We start from the raw sequence: 22,520 nt of genomic DNA on the forward strand, positions 1-22,520 counted from the left end.
TGGTATGCTTTATTTTATTGGTGAGAGCATTGAGTATAGGAGTTGGGAGGTCATGTTGTGGCGGTACAGGACATTGGAATATTGCGTGCAATTCTGGTCTTCCTCTTATCAGAAAGATCATATGAAACTTGAAAGAGTGGATTTGAGCTACAGGAAGAGGCTGAGTAGGCTGGGGCTGTTTTCCCTGGAGCGTCAGAGGTTGAGGTGTGACCTTATAGAGATTTATAAAATCATGAGGGCATGGATAGGATGAACAGAAGAAGTCTTTCCCCAAAGTGACAGAAGGGGCGACTTTTTCATGCAGGGTTTGTTGTGTGTATGGAATGAGCTGCCAAAGGAAGTGATGGATGTTGGTATAATTACAAGATTTAAAAGGCTTCTGGATGTGTCTGTGAATGGGACATGGGCTAAGTGCTGGCAAATGGGACTAGACAGGTTAGGATATCTGGTCGTCATGGTCAAGTTGGACCAAAAGGGTCTGTTTCCATTCTATATATCTCTATGACTCTAAAAGTGGAATTGTGTAGTGTTCACTCATAGGTTACACAATAGTTTGTAACTGTTGGCAAAACTTGATTCGATATTTTTGAGAGACTACTTGACATCAGATAACTATGGGGTTAAGGAAGAAAAGACCCTTGCTCCAGCTTATGAGTTGGTTTTGAGTAACAGGATTCTCAGAACTGACAAGGGAGCAATTAGATTTAGACTTCCATAGCCTGCAAGCAAGCAAGACCTCCCTCACTCCCTGTTCCTCTGCGACTGGAAGCAATCCTGCACGAAATACTTTGAAAAGAAGAAATGCTAACTCAATCCAAAGACCTAGATTTAACTGACCAGACAATAAGTTGAGGATTGTTGCAATTGGTGATCAGCAGACTATCGCCAGAGAAGAAGTATGAAAACAAAATCACCCCCTTCCACTTTTATGTTCGGAATCTTAATCCATAAAATATATTCTCTTTCAGCAATCCACCCACACTATTTCAGCAAAACCATTTATCTCTTGTATTTGGAAACAAATGTGTGCAGGTTTGGATTTGAAGGCATATAATTTATGTTTGCACATTACAGTTGCACAGTCCTTTATCTGAAATGCTCAAGACCAACTGGTTTTCAGAATTCAGAATTTTTTAAATTTCAGAATAAGTGACCGTTTGATGGTGAAATTTGTAGAAATCTTACTGCAGGAGCATGACTCAGTGAGTAAAATGGGGCCTTGAAACAGAATCAAGGCCAGCTGGTGTTGCCCCCCACATCGCATCTGAGTGACACCCATCGAGTGGGTGTCAACTTGGTTTAACTGTTTTCACACCAAACAACCTTGTTAATGAGAAAAAAACCTCTCAAAAAAAACCTTTGAACTTCGGAACTTTCCGGATGTCGAATAAAGGATTGTCTCCCTGTAGTAATTAATAGTCTGCTCTGCTACATGGCGAAGATAAGTTTGTGGTGATTTTTTTGCTTCATTGTTTATTAGCAAAACTAGGTGGTTGCAGTCAGGTAATTTAGCTAATTTAATCTTTCGTTATGTTTCACATTTGTAACAATATGTGGAATAATGAGAGTTGATTTGCAGTGTGCTTTTCCTGTCAGGGTAATGACCTTTGGTATGACATTCCACTCGAAAATAATCTCTATAATCATAAGCTGTTCTCATCTCTGTGTTCATTCTTGTTGGTGAAATTTTAACTTGATGCTTTATAATTATTGAATCACCAACTTTCGGAAATAGTTTCTTTTCCTATTTAACGTATCATTACCCCTCCTAATCTTGAATAACTAATAGATCTTCTGATAACCTTATCAGAAGAAATGAAACTCAGTGAAGTAAAATGTTAATTTTCAGATGACAGAAATAGAGATAATACTTAGTAACTTGACAGATAGGAATTGTATGAAATTTAGTGTTAAATGAAATATTTTGGCATGAATGGACAAAATGTTATGTGGTTTAATGAAAAGACCCACAATTTCTCTAGACTTGTATCAAAATTACATAATGTATGGTGCATATTTGTTGATCTATATCAAGGCTATTTAAGGTTGGGACTCAAACTGGTCCCGGTGTTCTGTCAGTGGCATAGCCAGTGATGTGTGACGACATTTGCCTCTGCTATTATACTCCTTGCTTCAAAGCTTGATCCCAATTTGGTATTCTGTTGTTGTTTTATCGACTTACTCTGTCACTTTTCCAGTTCTATGTCTCTTGGCCTTTGTTTCTTTTCTAATTTGCTGTCCATTCATGCCAAAACATTTCATCTAACACTACATTTCATATAATTCCTATCTGTCAAGTTATTAAGTGTTATCTCTCTCTATTTCTGTCATCTACAAAGTTTTTCTGTAGCTTAGTTTAGCTCATTTTGGATTCGTATTCTGAAGTATCTTTGACATTGGAGCATTACGTTTTAGACAAGAGGAACAAGAAATTTTGACAAAGTTGGCCGCAAGCGAAAAGTCAACCAGTGCAGATTCAGCAAGCCAAACAACCACCTGTGGTTGTAAATATTTAGTTTGTTCCTTGGATTATGAGTATTTGATGCAGAGAAACATTTGTGCTATATGCCACTCAGATATGGAGTATTTCCTAATCCTTTTCAACTGCCTGATATTTGCTATACATTAAATTTATTTCTTATATATTTTTCTGTCTCAGTTGGCAACGTTCAGAATGGCGATGGGCAATTGAACGAGCTGCTATTGTGAGTCGTTGGAACTGGCTGCAGGCTCACGTATCCGATTTAGAATATCGCATCCGACAACAGACTGATATTTATCGACAAATCCGTGCCAATAAGGTCAGTGCAGCAGCAAAAAAAACTAATCACTGTGTGTGTATGAGGTTGCTCAAATTCCCAGTTTTTTTCTGATACTATGGTCTGCAAATGTGTACAGCTCCAACTGTGGAACCTTTTTAATAACTTTATTAAAATTGATCAGCAACGGTTAGGTTTGACTAACAAGGTCAAAGGCATAATGGTACTTGAGGTATAGTGATTATTATATGCTCAGTTGTCCAGTAATTATGAATAAAACTCAATGTTTTTATGATTGGGTATGCAAAATGGTTTATGTGCCATGGAAAGCCTTCAAATTTGTGGCATAGGATAGAGTTAGATTGTTATTATACTAATTTGAGATAACTAAAGAGATTTGTGATTGGGTAGTGTGGATTTGAGAATAGATGACAGTTCAACCTAAATGGGAATTCAGAAGTATTTATTTTCAAATATACAAAAAATGAAAGATTAATAAAAAAATGGTGAAACCAATTATGCACCGAAAGGAAAACTTGAAGCTCGACAGTCGATGAGCTACAAAATTAATATTTTGTCGTCTGTCTGTCTTTTAAAGTAAGACAATTGTATCACAATAAAGGTGGTGGTGGTACTGGACTGACACTCAAATGGTTGGCAGCCTTCCAAGCAGAAAGGGCACATAGTGTATCATAGTATATGTAGTGATTGGAACAAGTGGATCTCATTGACTGAGGTCCTTGTTTGGGGTTGTTAACCTGGTCCAATCAGCTCTGTGAGATAGTTATAAACAGAAGATTCAGAATCTCCTCACTTCCAGGACGGACTCCAAGCTGACTGGCTACAGCCACATGTAATAAAGGGTGACTTGGTGACGAGATATTGGTCTCTGCAATTATTTCTGTATGCATGATAGGTTGCTGAGGGAACTAAGCATGGAATGTCGAAGGCTCTGGACATGAATTTTCAATTATTGATGAGTATGATGTGATGTGAAATGGATGGGAGGATTGCAAATGTTCCACACACGGGATTTTATCCGTCAGGTTAATCCCTCATTCAGCTTCACATCAAGAAAATTATGGAAACAATAGTCTGGACAGGCGGACATTAATATCACAGGAGAGATAATGATTGGTTGACTCGTGGACTTGTTGATTAGAAGGTGTTGCCATAGAAAATTGATCAGTTAATGATTGGCAGTTAAAAGTTGGACTTAAATCTGGCAAGTTGACTCTGATCAGTGCATTGCTGTGATAAGTGAACAAATGACAGCCACCGATTTTGTTGAACTAAAAGAGGCAATTGTGTCTGTACTTCTGCCTGCAAAGAGCAGGAACCTATATATTAGAACATGTAGCTTCCAGTGAATAAAAGCAATAAAATGATGGTATTTTGGTATGAAGACTGAGAACAGGTCACATGCAGTTTTGGTACAGTAAATGAGGCAAACCATAACAAAGGATCAGGATTCAGAGGGTGCAGATTTTGGATTTCATTAAAGAGCTGGAGATAAGATAATGGGGATGTAAAGTTTATCAAACAAGTTCTTGCAAGAGTGATCAGATAAGGTTCAATTCCAAGGTTCGCAAGGGAATTGGTTAAATATTTGACAGGAAAAAGTGCAGGGATATTGGATCAATTAGATAGAGAGTGAACAACCTCTTGTTCTGTACCATCTTGATTCATCTCCATGTATTTCCACTCCGATTTTACTAATATGCCAGAAACATGAAGTAGTCATGGTCACAGACCTCATTGATGCAACTCCAAATTGCTCTAGCTACTATATTCTACTACATAAACAATGCAGGACTGCATACAGGATTACAGCATGCTTCACCAGGTCCTGTTGATTGTATTTTTATACTGATACACTAAACCCAGTGGTTTGGTTTGCATTCCACCATTTCAAGTGATGTTTAACATGATGTTTGTGTTTGGTTTTCCAAGAATTGTTGAATTATTTGTAAATCTTGATAGAATAAAAATTTTGACTTTTCAGGAACAACTTTCCTTTCACCCTAACAGGAATATACTGAATCTGGACTCTCGTTACCTCATTTCTGAAGTCTTCCCATTTTCCAGCGGCCCCTTTACCTGCAAACATCTGCCCTCAATCAGCTTTTGAAAGTTCTTGCCTAATACTGTCATAAATTAGCCTTCCTCCAATTTAGAACTTCAACTTTTAGATCCAGTCTATCATTTTCTATCACTTTTTAAAAAACTAATAGAAGTATTCCCCCACTGACTCCTCAGTCACCCACCCTGCCTTATTTCCCAAGAGTAGGTCAAGTTTTACACTTTCTCTCGTAGCTACATCCACATACTGAGTCAAAACATTTTCTTGGACACACCAAACAAATTCCTCTCCATCTAAACCCTTAACACTATGGCAGTCCCAGTCTATGTTTGGAAAGTTAAAATCCCCTACCATAACCTCCCTATTATTCTTACAGATAACTGAGATCTCCTTGCAAATTTGTTTCTCAATTTCCCTCTGACTATGAGGGGGGGGGTCTATAATATAATCCTAATAAGGTGATCATCCCTTTCTTATTTCTCAGTTCCACCCAAATAACTTCCCTGGATATATTTCTGGGAATATCCTCCCTCAGTACAACTGTAATGCTATCTCTTATCAAAAACGTCACTCACCATCCTCTCTTGCCTCCCTTTCTATCCTTCCTGTGACATTTGTATCCTGGAACATTACACTGCCAGTCCTGTCCATTCCTGAGCCACGTTTCTTTAATTGCAATGATATTCCAGTCCCATATTCCGAACCATGCCCTGAGTTAATCTGCCTTCCCTGTTAGGCCTCTTGCATTGAAAAAAAAAGCAATTTAATTAATCAGTCCGACCTTGTTCTCTGCTTTGTCCCTGCCTGCCCTGACGATTTGACTCTTTCTTTTCTCAACTGTACCAGCCTTGGATTGTTATCTTTCCTCGTTATCCTTGCCCCACCCCCCCACAAAACCTTACTAGCTTAAATCCTCCTGAACAGTTGTGCCAAATCTCCCAGCCAGTATATTAGTCCCTTTCCAATTCAGGTGCAATCCGTTCTTCTTGTACAGGTTCACTTCTATCCCAGAAGAGATTTCAATTCTCCAAAAATGTGAATCCTTCTCCCATACCCCAGCTCCTCAGTCATGCATTCATCTGCTCTATCCTGCTTTTCCTATCCTCACTTGCTTACAGCACTGGGAATAATCCAGATATTACTACTCTTGAGGATCTCCTTTTCAATTTCCTGCCTAACTCTTTCAGAACCTCATTCTTTTCCCTTCTTATTTCATCGGTTCCAATGTATACAATGACCTCCAGCTGGGCCCTCTTCCCCCTTGAGAACATTCTGCACCCTCTCTGAGACATCCTTGATTCTAGCACCAGGGAGGCAACACACCATTCTGATGTTTTGCTGCTGGCCACTGAAACATCTATCTGTGTCTCGAACTAGAAAGGCTCCTTACACAACTGATCTCTTGGAACTCGACGTACCTCTCATTGCATTAGAGCCAGCCTTGATACCCAAAACTTGGCTGTTTGCACCACTTTCTCCTGAGTATCCATCATCCCTATGTTTTCTAAAAAAGTATACTTGTTTGAAATGGGGATAGCCACGGAAGACTCTTGCACTACCTGCCTACCTCTTTACCTTTCCTGGACTTAACCATCTATGTTGAAAAATGTGTTGCTGAAAAAGCGCAGCAGGTCAGGCAGCATCCAAGGAGCAGGAGAATCGACGTTGCGGGCTTAAGCCCTTCTTCAGGATTCCTGAAGAAGGGCTTATGCCCGAAACATCGATTCTCCTGCTCCTTGGATGCTGCCTGGCCTGCTGCGCTTTTCCAGCAACACATTTTTCAGCTCTGATCTCCAGCATCTACAGTCCTCACTTTCTCCTAGTTGATTTTAACCATCTATGTGACTGTATCTGCAACTTTTCTCCCTTCCTGTAACTACCATCCATCACACCCCCTTGCTCTTGTAAATTCGATTTGATCTGTTAGGATTCACTGCCAGTGGCATTTATTGCAGCTATAATCCTCAGTAACACATAAACGGTCCCTAAACTCCCACATCCGACAAAAAGAGTGTATCCCTCTACAAGGGCCATTTTTGCTTCTTCCAATCTGCAGACCCAGAAAATAACACAATTTTACTCCTCTACAAAACACTGCTCCAGGCTAACTTAATACTTAGGGCTTATATTTTTAAGTTTAATCAGGAGACATATCTCAATAAAACATTTACTCAAAAAAGAACTCACTCCACTCACTCACTCTCTCCTGCACTGCCTGACCATGTCTTTTTTTGCATATAATCCCATGTTGTAAATCATGCCTTGTTGTTGAATACAACTCCAGAGGCCAAGTAGCAATTTTTCACAATAGCATCAAGCATGAGTATCAAACAATTGTCAGAGCCATCACTAATTTTTCATGATTTTTGGTCTACGTGTGACTGTACATACACAACAATGTGGTTGACTTTAAACTGTTCTCTGTGCAATTCAAGTTTGGCAGTGAGTGCTGAGGTGACTAGTGACACCCACATTCTGTAAATGAATTTTAAAAAGAAGTTATTTTATTTGATCAGTTTTGGTTTGGACCTGTGGACTTGGGAACTAAGAAAAAGATGATCTTTTGACGATGGGTAGCACCTTGTGTTAAAAGGAAACCAAGCTTTTATTTATTCATGAGGCCCAGTCAGGTTCTTGCAGACATGAGGCCTCTGGAGAAGAGCATTGTCTCGTTAAAAAGACAGCAGGAATTGGCTACTAATGAAGTCAGTACCTGGGAATAGGTTCCAGCAAATCTGGAAAAAGGATAATGCTCAAACAGCAGATTTTGAATGGTGTTTAGGACCTTGTGGAGGAATTAATCAGTCTGTGTGTCAGGAGTCATCAGAGTTTGAATTGGGATTTAGACTCAAGTATGCAGTTCTGTGCAAGGGTTATTACACACTGTCCAGCACCAGAAAATAGCTGATTTTTATTTTTTGTTTGTCTTCTTTCACCGAACACAGTGAAGCTTGGAAGAGTTGCACCCTTCAAGACTTGCTCTAGTCCCAATCAGGATTTAAGTTGGGGCTTTTATGACTATTCTGACTTGAGGAAGCATTTGAATAATTAATCTACTTGGTGGGAAGTGGGACAGTCTTCCTGAAATGAATGACAGGTGTGCCATAAAGTGCCATGAAAAGAAGTGTACATGGGCAGTTGTATTTTCCAGAAGTAGTTATTTGAAATGGTATTGAATTGGTGCCTAGAAAGAAGTGCTCGACAATGGAGTGTGTAGCCGAAAAATCAAAATCAGTATGCATGTTAGGATCAGCTAACAACATGCTGAATGCTAATTGTGAGAATAGTTGACCCCATGAAGATTAATTAGCAGGGACTATAACTAGAATTGAAAACTCTTCAGGGATTTGCGCTGAGTATAATGTTGAGTTATTTAACAGCCCAAATGTGGTCTTTACAGTGGTCTTGTAATGTTTGTGTAAAGCTCAGCCACATTAGGGAGATGTAAACAATCCTTAGATAAGCACATGGATGATTTTGGGATAGTGTAGGGGGACGAGCTGAGAATAGTTCACAGGTCGGTGCAACATCGAGGGCTGAAGGGCCTGTTCTGCGCTGTATTGTTCCATGTTCTTTGTTGTTCCAATTGTTTCAGTTCCAACAGTTGCTTTCAAGTAGTTTTGATTTTTCTTTTATTTGGTGATTATTTCCCCAAATTAGTTCTACCACTCTACTTTTGCACTTCTCCTTTCCTCTTGCTGTCCTGCCACCTTGATTTGCTTCTTTGTTACTCCTGTATCTGTATTTGCACACATCACTGGCTACTCTAATATCAAGGTATAACTTGAGTCTCCCGTTTTATTGGGTCTTCTGACTCCTCTCCCAGTCACTGTGCCTTTCAGTCACTTTATTGTAGTTGATATTGCCATTGATTTTCTTGTCACATAGTAAAATCTCCCAGCTTGATTGTACTTCCCGCCACCATATCATTTAAACTGTTATAGAACGGATATAACCCTCAAGTCCCACAGTCGTCTGCCATTATCACTTCTTCAGAGCACCATTCATTGCAAACCAGTGGCTTTACTTTTTAAGTACAGCATCTATCACATGCCAGCTACTTCCATTGTGAGAAGACCAAAGTCAGCCCGATCAGTGACAGCAACAGAGCAAAATTTTTTTTATTTTTATTTTTCCCAGGTTACTGAGGGAAGCAAGTATGGAAACAGGCGGGGCCTTAACAGATATCTTTGCAACATCCTAGAACACGAGTGAGGTCCTGGCGGACTGGAAAATTGCAAAATTGTCCCCTTGTTTAATTAGGGTAGCAGGGTAATAATAGAGCAGTGAGCCTGACATGAGTGGTAGGGAATCTGCTGGTGAAGATACTGAGTACCAGAATCTGTTTCCATTTGGAAGAAAATGGGCTTATCAATGATAGGCAACATCGTTTTGTACAGGGAAGGTCATGTCTTACCAACTTAATAGGATTCTTTTGAGGAAGTGACAAAGTTGATTGATGAGGGAAGGGCTGTAGATGCATGGACTTCATTCAGTAAGGCGTTTGAGATTCCCCATGATGGGTTAATGGAGAAGGTGAAGTCTCATGGGGTCCAGGGTGGACGAGGAAGATGGATAAACAACTGGCTGGACAACAGGAGACATAAAATAGCAGTGGAAGGGAGTTTCTCAAAATGGAGCACTGTGACTAGTGGTGTTTCGCAGGGATCTGTGCGAGGACCACTGTTGTTTGTGATATACGTAAATGATCTGGAGCAAGGTATAGGTGGTCTTATTAGCAAGTTTGAAGATGACACTAAAATTGTTGGAGTAGCAGATAGTGAAGGGGACTGTCAGAGAATGCAACAGAATATAGATTGGAGAGTTGGGCAGAGAAATGGCAGATGGAATTCAATCCAGCCAAATGTGAATTGAAATGTTTTGGAAAATTGAATTCAAGAGCGAACTATACAGTAAATGGAAAAGTCCTGGGGAAAATTAATGTACAGAGAGATCATATAAAAAAGAACATTACAACACCGTACAGGCCCTTCGGCCCTCTGTTGCGCCGACCTGTGAAACCAATCAGCAACCCATCTGACCTACACTATTCCATTTTCATCCATGTGTCTATCCAATGACCATTTAAATGCCCTGAAAATTGGCGGGTCAACAACTGCTGCAGGCAGGCAGTTCCATGCCCCGATTACTATCTGAGTAAAGAAACTACCTCTGACGTCTGTCCTATATCTGCCACCCCTCAATGTAAAGCTATGTCCCCTCGTGCTAGCCATCACCATCCAAGGAAAAAGGCTCTCATTGTCCACCCTGTCTAACCCTCTGATTATCTTATATGTCTCAATTAAGTCACTTCTCAATCACCTCCTTTCTAACGAAAACAGCCTCGAGTCCCTCAGCCTTGGAAGACCTTCCCTCCATATCAGACAACATCGTCGTAACTCACTCTGAATCCTTTCCAATATAACGCGGTAACCAAAACTATTCGCAATACTCCAAGTGCAGCCGCACCAGAGTTTTGTACAACTGCTGCATGACCTCATGGCTCCGAAACTCAGTTCCTCTACTAATAAAAGACCACGTGCCGCCTTAACAACCCAATCAGTTTGGGTGGCAACTTTCAGGGATCGACATACGTGGGTCCCAAGATCTCTCTGCTCTTGTGCACTACCAAGAATCTTACCATTAGCCCAGTACTTTTTATTCCTGATGCACCTTCCAAAGTGAATCACCCCACACTTTTCCGCATTAAAGTCCATTTGACGCCTCTCAGACCAGCTCTGCAGCTTATCTATGTCCCTTTGTAACCCACAACATCCTTCTGTACCATCCACAACTCCATCAACCTTACTGTCATCCGCAAATTTACTAACGCATCCTTCTACACCTTCATCTAATTCATTTATAAAAATGACAAATAGCTGTAGATCCAAAACAGATCCTTGCGGTACACCACTAGTAACTGAACTCCAGGATGAACATTTCCCATCTACCACCATCCTCTGTCGTCTTTCAGCGAGCCAATTTCTGATCCAAAGTACTAAATCATTGTCAGTCCCAAGCCTCCATATTTTCTGCAATTGCCTACCATGTGGAACCTTCTCAAATGCTTTACTGAAATCCATATACACCACATCATTGGCTTTACCCTCATCCACGTGTTTAGTCAGCTTCTGAAAGAACTGAATAAGGTTTGTGAGGCACGACGTACCCTTTTCAAAACTGTGTTGACTATCCCTATTCAACTTATTCCTTTCTAGATGATTGTAAATCCTATCTCTTATAATCTTTTCCAACACTTTACCCACAGCCGAAGTAAGGCTCACTGGTCTATAATTACTGGGGTTGCCTCTTCTCCCCTTCTTGAACAAGGGAACAACATTTGCTATCCTCCAGTGTTCTGGCACTACTCCTGTCGACAATGACAACAAAAAGATCAAAGCCAAAAGCTCTTCAATCTCCTCCCTGCCTTCCCAGAGCATGCTGGGGCAAATCCCATCCAGCCCAGGGGACGTACCTATTTTCACACTTTGCAGAATTGCTAACACCTCCTTGTGCACCTCAATCCCATCTCGTCTAGTAGCCTGTATCTCAGTATTCTCTTTGACAATATCGTCTTTTTCCAGTGTGAATACTAATGAAAAATATTCATTTAGCACTTCCCCTATTTCTTCTGACTCCGCACAACTTCCCATCACTTTTCTTGATTGGCCCTAATCTTACTCTCGTCTTTCTTTTATTCCTGGTATACCAATAGGAAGCCTTAGAGTTTTCCTTGATCCTATCTACCAATAACATCTCGTGTCTCCTCCTGGCTCTTCTTAGTGCTCTCTTTAGGTCTTTCCTGGCTAACTTGTAACTCTCAAGCGCCATAACTGAGCTTTCACATCTCGTCCTAACATAAGCCTCCTCCTTCCTCTTGACAAGAGCTTCAACATTTTTAGTTAACCACGGCTCCGTCGCTCGGCCACTTCCTCCCTGCCTGACAGGTACATACTTATCAATGACACGCTGTAACTGTTCCTTGAATAAGCTCCATGTTTCAATTGTGCCATTCCCCTGCAGCTTCCTTCCCCATCCCATGCATCCTAAATCTCACCTAATTGTATAACAATTGCCTTTCCCCCAGCTATAACTCTTGCCCTGCGGTATATACCTACCCTTTCCATTGCAAAAGTAAACATAACCAAATTGTGGTCACTATCGCCAAAGTGCTCAGGTACCTCCAAATCTCGCACCTGGCTGGATTCATTACGCAGTACCAAATCCAATGAGGCCTCAGCCCCTGTTGGCCTGTCTGCATACTGTGTCAGGAAACCCTCCTCTGCACATTGGACAAAAACTGAGCCATCTAAAGTAATCAAACTATAGTATTCCCAGCCAATATTTGGAAAGTTGAAGTCCGCCCCTAACAACTACCCTGTTACTCTCGCTCCTATCGAGAATCATCTTTGCTATCATTACCTCTACAACTCTGGATCTATTTGGAGGCCTACAGAGAACTCCCAACAGGGTAACCTGTCTTTTCCTGTTTCTAACCTCAGCCCATTCTACCTCAGTGTATCAAAAGTCCTTTCTGACATTGTAATACTGTCCTGGACTAACAATGCCGCACCTCCTCTCTTCCACCATCTTCTCTGTTCTGACTGAAATATCTAAATCCTGGAATCTGCAACAGCCATTCCTGGCCTTGCCCTATCCATGTCTCCGAAATGGCCATAGCATTGAAATCCCAAGTACCAATCCATGCTGCAAGTTTACCCACCTTATTCTGGATGCTCCTGGTGTTGAAGTAGATACACTTCAAGCCAAATTCTTGCTTGCCGGTGCCTTCTTGTGACCTTGAAACCTTATTTTGAACCTCACTACTCTCAATCTCCTGTATACTGGAACTATAGGTTCCCATCCCCCTGCTTAATTAATTTAAACCCTCCCGAAGAGCATTAGCAAATTAACCCCCAGGGTATGGGTACCCCTCTGGTTCAGGTGAACACTATCCTGTTTGTAGAGGTCCCACCATGAATCCAAAACCCTCCGTCCTGCACAATCCCCTGTAGCCACATGTTCAACCCCTCTCTCTCCCTATTCCTTGCCTCACTAGCACGTGGCACTGGCAACAAATCAGTGATAACAGCCTGTTTGTTCTAGCTCTAAGCTTCTACCCTAGATACCTGAATTCCTGCCTTAAATCCGCTTCTCTTTTCCTACCTATCTGGGTTGTCAGGTCCCTTGTTCCCTGAAGATGACAACACAGGTCAAGAGAGTGGTCTGCTTTCCTTCATCGGACGGGTATTGAGTACAAGAGTTAGTAGGTCATGTTACAGTTGTATAAGACTTTGTTTTGGCCACATTTGGAATATTGCATACAGTGTGGTCACCACATTACCAAAAGGATGTGGATGTTTTGGAGAGAGTGCAGAGGAGGTTCACCACGATGTTGCCTGGTTTGGAGGGTGCTAGCTATGGAGAGCCATTGAGTAGATTGGGATTGTTTTCATTAGAAAGACAGAGGTTGAGGGGGGGGGACCTGATTGAGGTCCACAAAATCATGAGAGGTATTGACAGGGTGGAGCAAGAAGGTTTTTTCCCCCAGAGTGGAGGACTCAATTACTAGGAGTCACGAGTTCAAGCTGAGAGGGGAAAAGTTTCTGGGAGATATGCTTGGAATGTTTTACGCAGAGAGTGGTGGGCACCTGGAATATGTTGCCAGCGGAAGTGGTAGAGGCAGGCACGATAGCATCATTTTAAGATGTATCTGGACAAATATATGAATGGGCAGGAAGCAGAGAAAATAGACAACAGGTTTCAATGCGGGATCTGCCTCGGTGCACACTTGGAGGGCTGAAGGGCTGGTTCCTGTGCTGGAATTTTCTTTGTTATTTGTTCTGTTACAAGCGGGATAAAGGGCTGTGGGGAGCAGGCAGGAGTTGAGACCAGGATAAGATCAGCCAAAATAATGTTAAATTGCAGATTGGGCTCACGGGGCTAAATTGCCTACTCTCACTTCTAATTCCTATGTTAAAATGAATTTGGGTGAATAGTAGCAGCTTGGAGTAGCAACTCCAGGGGCACAGCTCCAAAGGTAATGTCTCAACTCAAAAAGTAACCAAGGCTTGGCTGCTCGGGAACCAGGTTTGTAGAACTGAGTTAGTAGTGCCTCATGCGAATGTACTTAGATGCCGCCTTTTTGGGCCGCATGATGGCTCAGTGGCTAGCACTGCTGCCTCACAGTACTAGGGACCCTGGTTCGATTCCAGCCTCGGGAGACTGTCATTTGTATGGAGTTTCACGTTCTCCCTGTGTCGGCGTGGGCTTCATCTGGGTGCTCCGATTTCCTCCCACAATCCAAAGATGTGCAAGTTAGGTGAATTGGCCATGCTAAATTGCCCATAGTGTTTATGGATGTCTATATTAGGTGCATTAGTCTTGGGTAAATATAAGGAAGGGGAATGTGTCTGGGCGGGTTACTCTTCAAAAGGTCGTGTGGACCTGTTGGGCTGAAGGACCCGTTTCCACACTGTAGGGATTTGATGATATTCTAGGTTTTATGGTTGTAGTCTGCTAGGAAAAGAGAGTGGGAGTTTGATGACTAATGGATTAAGTTGTGTAATCAGTTCCTTGATTATTGACTGCAGTTAAGATTGAGTTTGTTGAAAAGATTCACAAAAGCAGGAGAAATCCGTCCTGTGGAATGCTCCTCCTGCAACAAGTGGGAAATCACAGACACAGCCATTGTCCGTGGTGACTATATATTCAGGAAGTATGTTCAGTTTCACCATGGATTTGCTGCATTGACCTGCAGGTGAGGATCTCAATGGATCATCCACAAAGCTGAGAATGTCATGGATAGCATATTCAGTGAGCGGGTTACACCACCAGTAAGGACTAGTGGAAAGAGAAGAATTGGGTGACCACAGGAAGCCAAGTAAACATGGGCAGGCAGTGCTCGACTTCCCTGTCACCAATTCCCCCCTCAAAGAGGTATAATGTTTTGGATACTGGTTGGGGTTTCGCCTTTTGGGAAAGCAGCAGCCAGATCAATGAAACCACAATTGGCTCTGCTGTATAGCAAGGAGGGTCAAAGTGTAGATAAGGTATTGCTGCCTGTGAGACTCCAGGCTGGTGTGTTGCCTCTCTGGTGCTCAAGTCAAGGGATGTCTCTGAGTGTGCGCAGGATATTCTGAAGTGGGGGAGTGAGTAGCCAGAGGTTGTGGTTCATGTTGGTACCAACGACATAGGCATTAAAAGGGATAAGGTCATAGAGATGTACAGCACGGAAACAGACCCTTCGGTCCAACTCGTCCATGAGGACATTTTGGATTGTAATCTCAGGATTGCTTCCTGTGCAATGTGCCAGTGGAGCGAGGAGTAAGAATTTAATACAGTTAAAAACATGGCTAAAGGGCTGGTCTAAGAGGGAAAGACTTCAAATACGTGGATAGTTGGAATGTCTTCCGGGACATTGGGACCTGTGCAAGAGGAACAGGTTGCACCTAAACTGGAGGGGCACCAACATCCTGACTGGGAAATTTACTTGTGTCAATTGGGAAGGTTCAAACTTGTGTGGCAGGAGTGCAGGAATCAGAGCAGTCGGTCAGCAAGTAAAATGACCAAGGATGAGTCTGAGATGAAGGCAAGTCGGATACAAAGAGAAAGAACAAACAGATAGAAGTTGCTGGACATTGCGAGACTGGTGGTTTGAAGTGTATTAGTGTTAATAATAGTATGACAGGTAAGAAGATGAACGTAGAACTTGGATTAATACTGATGTTATAGCTATTACACCGACTTGGACAAGACTGTTAGTTTAACATTCTGGGATTTAGAGGTTTTAGACATGAGAAAGAAGGATGTGAAAAAGGTTGAGGGAGTTACATTACTGCTGGGGAGAATATCACAGCTGTATGGAAGCAGGACACCTTGAAGTGCTCATCTAGCAAGGCCATACGTGTGTGGCTCAGAAATAGGATGGGTGCAGTCACTTGGGATTGTACTACAGGCCTCCCAGCAGCCAGTGGGTGATGGAGGAATAGATATGTGGACAGATTATGGAAAATATGAAAATAACAGGGTTGTTGTGGTGGGTGGTTTTAACTTCAACCAGTCGTGACTGGGATTTGCTTTATGCCAGGTGCTTCAATGAGAGAGAATTTGTTAGATATGTCCAGGACAGTTTTGTTTGAAACTATATATAAGTAGTCCAACTATGGAAGGGGCAAGACGAGATCTCAGGAGGTGGGGGTTGAATGAGCCCAGCCAGGTGATCGAAGGTTCAAGGTGGGGAGAAGGAATTGCTCAATTGAAAGAAGGCTAACTTCCATAATAAAAGGCAGGGACTGGACAGTGTCGGTTTGGGCACAGCTTCTTGAGGGTAAATCCATATCTGATACATGGGAATATTTTAAAGACCAGTTGGTTAGAGTTCATTCCACTATGTTCCTGTGAAAATGACAGATAAGGGTGGCGAGATTCCGGAACCTTGGACAGCTATAGATTAGGCAAAAAGTAAAATGAGATGGCAAAGGTGAGTACTGCAGATGCTGGAGATTAGAGTCAAGAGCATGGTGCTGGAAAAGCACAACAGCATCTGAGGAGTGGGCAAATTGACGTTTTGGGCAAAAGCCCTTCATCAGGAATGATGCTGGGAGCCTCAGGGATGGAGAGATTAAAGAAAAATAAAAATGAGACTAGGAAACTGAAGGCAGACAGAGCCCTTGAAGATTATAAAGAGAACAGGCAAGAACTCAAAGAAGGAATTTGGAGGCGAAAAGGGGTCATGAAATATCTTTGGAAAACAGGATTAAGGCAAACCCCAAAGCATATGCATATATACGGAGAAAAGGGAGCGAGGCAAAGGATAGATCCAATCCAGAACCATGGAGAGAATTTATGCATGGAGCTGAAGGAAGTGGAGTGACATCATTTCATGAAGGAGAAGGGGTGAGTGGATGGTGAATCTCGCAAGAGGTGTGTTGATATTCTATGGCATGTCAATACAAACAAGGTGTTGGGTGTTTTGGAAAGCATTATGGTAGACAAATCCCAGGACGTGATGACATTTATCCCAGACTTCTGAGGGACTGGGTGGGGGCATTGCTGAGGCCTTTACAAAATCTTTGTATCCTCCTTAGTCACTGGTGTTATAAAGTGAAGGTTGACGCCCCCCCCCCCACCCCAAAACCGAAACACCCAAAGAGGAGTGCCTCGCTCTATAGTCTGTAAAAAGCGTGTGAAAAGTGGTGTAACCAGCTCTTCAGCAACTTCTAGTGGTTAAATAAAAATACATCAGACACCCATTTTAAAATCAACAAGTAACAATTTATTTACCTAACTTTAACAGTGAACAAACTGAATAAACTATTAACAAACTGAATAAATCCCTTCCGACTTTTAGCTATTCCCAATTTTAATGGTATGCTCTTCCAATAATTAAAACTCCTACTCATACAAAATAATAGAATTTAGTCTCTCAAATTTACAGCCAGGTTATTAGAGCCTCCTCCATCGATTCTTCTGTCATTTTCCATCATTGGTACAATTTTTTTTAGGTAGTACTTTTTTCTAATACATAGGTGACTGTGAGAACCGTTAGCTCTGGGGTTTTTGTCCAACCGCCCCCTTCTTTTATACTCTTGATGACATGTCAATTTCTTACAATAGGATTAATTCTATATTGTCAAAGCCTTCAGATTTAAATTTAATGAGTTTTTGGTACCAAAGTGCCTGGTTCAAATTGGCTAAATTCAAAACCTGTTGTCCTGATAAAAACTGTTGCTTGGCCTGCTAAATGTTGTGCCCTACTGAAATCCATCTTTATGGGTTTAGATAGTTTTTTCATCAATGATTTCAACATGGTGAAATGGTTGGATAACAAGTGCTCTTCCTTGAAAAATATGTTTGGACATTTTATGGTTCAAAGTTTGACTGTCTAGAAAGAGTATTTTGAATTGATATGAGCTTACAAACTTGGAAAGAAACTAAAATGGAAAATACTGCCATAAGGTGCAGAATTGGCACAAGGAAGTGTGTTTGCTTCTGAGTGCTTTTTTTCAGTACACAATGTAAAGGTCATAACAGCACTGTTATCCTTGCAATATGTTTTGCAACATAAATGGATGATACATTTTCTTAATTAGAGTTGTGATGTTGAACAAGTGTTTTACTGACTTGTATCATTTCCCCGCAGGGCTCAGTTATTCTTGGAGATTCTCCAGCCTCAGAAGATTTAAATCGGCTACAAGTAAGCTCCCCAGAAAGGGCTGATTCTCCAACTCAAACGGAACTGAAAACTAATAGTGCCGGTGTCAAGCTTGAGATGTCAGTCTGCAGTCATTCTTCACTGCCAAAAATTGTGGGTAAACAGGTATGATTCATTTTTATGTGTATGTGAGAAACATGAGAATGATGAGAACGAGGGTAGATCTGATCAAGGACAGTAGTGGGAGACTGTGTATTGAGTCGGAAGAGATAGGAGAGGTCTTGAATGAGTACTTTTCTTCAGTATTTACAAATGAGAGGGACCGTATTGTTGAAAAGGAGAGAATGAAACAGACGAGTCAGCTAGAGGAGATACTTGTTAGGAAGGAAGATGTATTGGGCATTTTGAACAACTTGAGGATAGACAAGTCCCCTGGGCCTGAGGGGATATATCCTAGGATTATGTGGGAAGCAAGAGGGGAAATTGCAGAGCCGTTGGCAATGATTTTTTCGTCTTCACTGTCAACGGGGGTGGTACCAGGGGACTGGAGAGTGGCGAATGTTGTGCCCCTGTTCAAAAAAGGGAATAGGGATAACCCCGGGAATTACAGGCCAGTTAGTCTTACTTCGGTGGTAGGCAAAGTCATGGAAAGGGTACTGAGGGATAGGATTTATGAGTATCTGGAAAGACACTGCTTGATTAGGGACAGCCAGCATGGGTTTGTGAGGGGTAGGTCTTGCCTTACAAGTCTTATTGAATTCTTTGAGGAGGTGACCAAGTATGTGGATGAGGGTGAAGCAGTGGATGTAGTGTACATGGATTTTAGTAAGGCATTTGATAAGGTTCCCCATAGTAGGCTTATGCGGAAAGTCAGGAGGCATGGGATAGTGGGAAATTTGGCCAGTTGGATAGAGAACTGGCTAACCGGTCGAAGTCAGAGAGTGGTGGTCGATGGTAAATATTCAGCCTGGAGCCCAGTTACAAGTGGAGTTCCGCAGGGATCAGTTCTGGGTCCTCTGCTGTTTGTAATTTTTATTAATGACTTGGAAGAGGGAGTCGAAGGGTGGGTCAGTAAATTTGCAGACGATACGAAGATTGGTGGAGTTGTGGATAGTAAGGGAGGGCTGTTGTCGGCTGCAAAGGGACTAGATATGATGCAGAGCTGGGCTGAGGAGTGGCAGATGGAGTTCAACCCTGTCAAGTGTGAGGTTGTCCATTTTGGAAGGACAAATAAGAATGCGCAATACAGGGTAAACAGTAGAGTTCTTAGTAAGGTGGAGGAGCAGAGGGATCTTTAGATTAGATTACTTAGTGTGGAAACAGGCCCTTCGGCCCAACAAGTCCACACCGACCCGCCGAAGCGCAACCCACCCATACCCCTACATTTACCCCTTTAACCTAACAGTACGGGCAATTTAGCATGGCCAATTCACCTGACCCGCACATCTTTGGACTGTGGGAGGAAACCGGAGCACCCGGAGGAAACCCACGCAGACACGGGGAGAATGTGCAAACTCCACACAGTCAGTCGCCTGAGTCGGGAATTGAACCCAGGTCTCTGGCGCTGTGAGGCAGCAGTGCTAACCACTGTGCCAATGTGCCGCATCATGGGGCATGGGATCTTGGGGTCTATGTTCATAGTTCTTTGAAAGTTGCCACTCAGGTGGATAGAGCTTGTAAGGCGGCCTATGGTGTATTAGCGTTCATTAGCAGAGGAATTGAATTCAAGAGTTATGAAGTGATGTTGCAGCTGTACAGGACCTTGGTAAGGCTACATTTGGAGTACTGTGTGCAGTTCTGGTCGCCTCACTTTAGGAAAGATGTGGAAGCTTTGGAGAGGGTGCAGAGGAGATTTACCAGGATGTTGCCTGGAATGGAGAATAGGTCGTACGAGGATAGGTTGAGAGTGCTAGGCCTTTTCTCATTGGAACGGCAAAGAATGAGGGGTGACTTGATCAGGGGAATAGATAGACTTTTTCCCCGGGTACAACAGAGTATTACAAGGGGACATAAATTTAAGGTGAAGGGTGGAAGGTATAGGAGGGATGTCAGTGGTAGGTTCTTTACCCAGAGAGTAGTGGGGGCATGGAATGCACTGCCTCTGGGAGTGGCAGAGTCAGAATCATTGGCGACCTTTAAGCGGCAATTGGATAGGTACATGGACAGGTGCTGAAGCTAGGACAAATGTTCGGCACAACATCGTGGGCCGAAGGGCCTGTTCTGTGCTGTATTGTTCTATGTTTTATTAGTCCTATTTTTGAATTTTCTCATAAGGCCAATTTTCTTTTGGGGGTAATGTTGAGATATCTGGAGTGTTTGTTGTTTAATCTGTCAACATCCATTGCAATAGTTATTGTAAAATGGGATTGGTAAAAAAATTAACAATGATATGACAATAATTGCTTCCAAAAGAGATTGTGGTGCAAAATGGACATGCTAAAGTTTGTATTTTTCCACTTTTGCGATACTGTTTGGATGTTTATTTAAAACAGTTCATGGATGACTCTCTTTCACTCTTGGGGTGAGTCCATAGGTGGCTGTACAGACTGATACTAATTGCCACAGGCTCTGTTACGATTGGAGCAGGTGATGGTCACGGGAGCGGAGGGGTATTGGTGTGGCAGCATGCCCTTTCGCTGTTTCCCAGCAGCAAGTCTCAACGTGTTCGATGGCTTCCCGAATGCTTCTCCTCCAGTTTGGACAGTCTTGTCCAATGATTCTTAGGTGTCTGTGGTAATGTCACACTTTGCTGGTATCACTGAAGCACTTCCACTGTCCATCTGGAGCCCGCCTGCTGTTTTGGAGCTATGGAGCTTCGTGTCAGTCGTGCAGATGCCGTGTCCAGCCCATTGTAGCTATTCAAGGGTGGTCAGTGCCTCAATGCTGAAGACGTTGGCCTGATCGAGGACGCTGGTGTTGGTGTGTCTTTCTTCCCAGTGAATTTGCAGATTCTTGCGCAGGCAGCATTGGTAGTACTGCTCCACCGCCTTGAGGTGTCTGCTATAGACCATATAGGAGGGCATGAATCACCACAGCTCTGTAAACCATGATCTTGGGTGTCAGATCTAACGTTATTATCCACAAACACCCTTTTCCTCAGGTGGCTGAAGGTTGCAATAGCACACTGGAGGCAGTGCTGGATCTCTTCTTCAATAGCTGCTTTGGCTGACAGGACACTTCCAGGTATTGGAAGTGGTCAATTCTCTCTAAGGCCTCTGCGTGGACCTTGATGATCAGTGGGTTTGCTTCACAATGCCACACCAGGTTGATGAAGGAGCTTCGTCTTGTAGATGCTTAGGATGAGACTGATGATCTCATATGGCTCCATAAAGGTGCTGACGATGATCTGAAGTATGTCCTCAGAAATTGCACATACACCAAGCATCATCTGCATACTGCACCTCAGTGACACTAGTTAGGTTAACTGGTTTTAGTTTACAGGGGCGGAGGTTGAATAATTTCCCACAAATTCTGTAAGTTAGCTCCACTCCAGTGGGGAGTTTGTCAGTGGTAAGGTCAAGCATTGCAGCAAGATAGATAGAGAACCGTATTGGGCAATGATGCACCCCTGCTTAATGCTGGTCCAAATAAGGAGCCATTTGTCATTACCACAACTTCCATGTTGTCATGGAGCTGGCGCAGGACAATGTCCACCTTCACGGTGCAACCAAAGCAAAGATAGATGGTCCACAATGCTTTCAGGTTGATAGGTTCAGAGGTCTTTGTAAGGTCGAAGAAGGCCATGTACAGGGGTAGATTCTTTTCTCTTCCTTTCTCCTGCAGCTGTCATGCAGTGAAAATCATGTCCATTCCACTCTTCCGGGGCCAAATGCCACACTGCAACTCCGGGAGGAGACGGTTGAGGAAGACGATGACTTTTCCAATGGTTGACAGAAGGGAGAATCCCTCATAGTTACCACAGTAGGACTTGTTCTCTTTTCTGAAAATATTCACAGCTGTGGCGTAGAGTCATTGAAATGTACAGCACAGAAACACATCCTTCAGTCCATGCAAACCAGATATCCTAAATTAATCTAGCCCCATTTGTCAGCACTTGGTCCATATCCCTCTAAACCCTTCCTAATCATGTACCCATCCAGATGCCTTTTAAATGTTGTAATTGTATCAGCCTCCACCACTTCCTCTGGCAGCTCATTCATATGTGCACCACCCTCTGTGTGAGAAAGTTTCCCCTTGGGTCCATTTAAAAATTTTCCCCTCTTACTTTAAACCTATGCCTTCTAGTTTTGGATTCCCCCACCCTGGGGAAAATACCTTGTTTATTTACCCTATTCATGCCCCTCATGGTTTTCTAAAGCTCTACAAGGTCACCCCTCAGCCTCCAACACTCCAGGGAAAATAGCCCCAACCTATTCAGCCTCTCCCGATTGCTCAAATCCTCCAACCCTGGCAACGTCCTTGTGAATCTTTTCCAAACCCTTTCAAGATTTACAAAATCTTTCTGGTAGGAAGGAGACCAGAATTGCTCACAATATTCTCAAAGTGCCCTAACCCATGTCCT

General features: G+C 42.6%; 1 protein-coding gene across 4 annotated transcripts in view; it reads left to right on the top strand.

Annotated features, from left to right (window-relative positions):
* kansl1b (KAT8 regulatory NSL complex subunit 1b) overlaps window positions 1–22,520 on the top strand; it is a 314,956-nt gene that overhangs the window by 203,766 nt on the left and 88,670 nt on the right. For 3 of the 4 annotated variants that reach the window (XM_043675343.2, XM_043675342.2, XM_043675346.2), the window contains 2 exons: window positions 2,660–2,801; window positions 17,987–18,163. In XM_043675343.2, coding sequence (XP_043531278.2) covers window positions 2,660–2,801; window positions 17,987–18,163 — 319 coding nt within the window. The remainder of the gene's footprint in view (window positions 1–2,659; window positions 2,802–17,986; window positions 18,164–22,520) is intronic. The other variant, XM_043675347.2, reaches the window with a different exon arrangement.

The sequence above is a fragment of the Chiloscyllium plagiosum genome, unplaced genomic scaffold (genome assembly GCF_037043375.1).
Source record: "Chiloscyllium plagiosum isolate Xiang-an unplaced genomic scaffold, Cpla_swu_hap1 HiC_scaffold_32, whole genome shotgun sequence".
Classification (NCBI taxonomy): Eukaryota; Metazoa; Chordata; class Chondrichthyes; order Orectolobiformes; family Hemiscylliidae; genus Chiloscyllium; species Chiloscyllium plagiosum.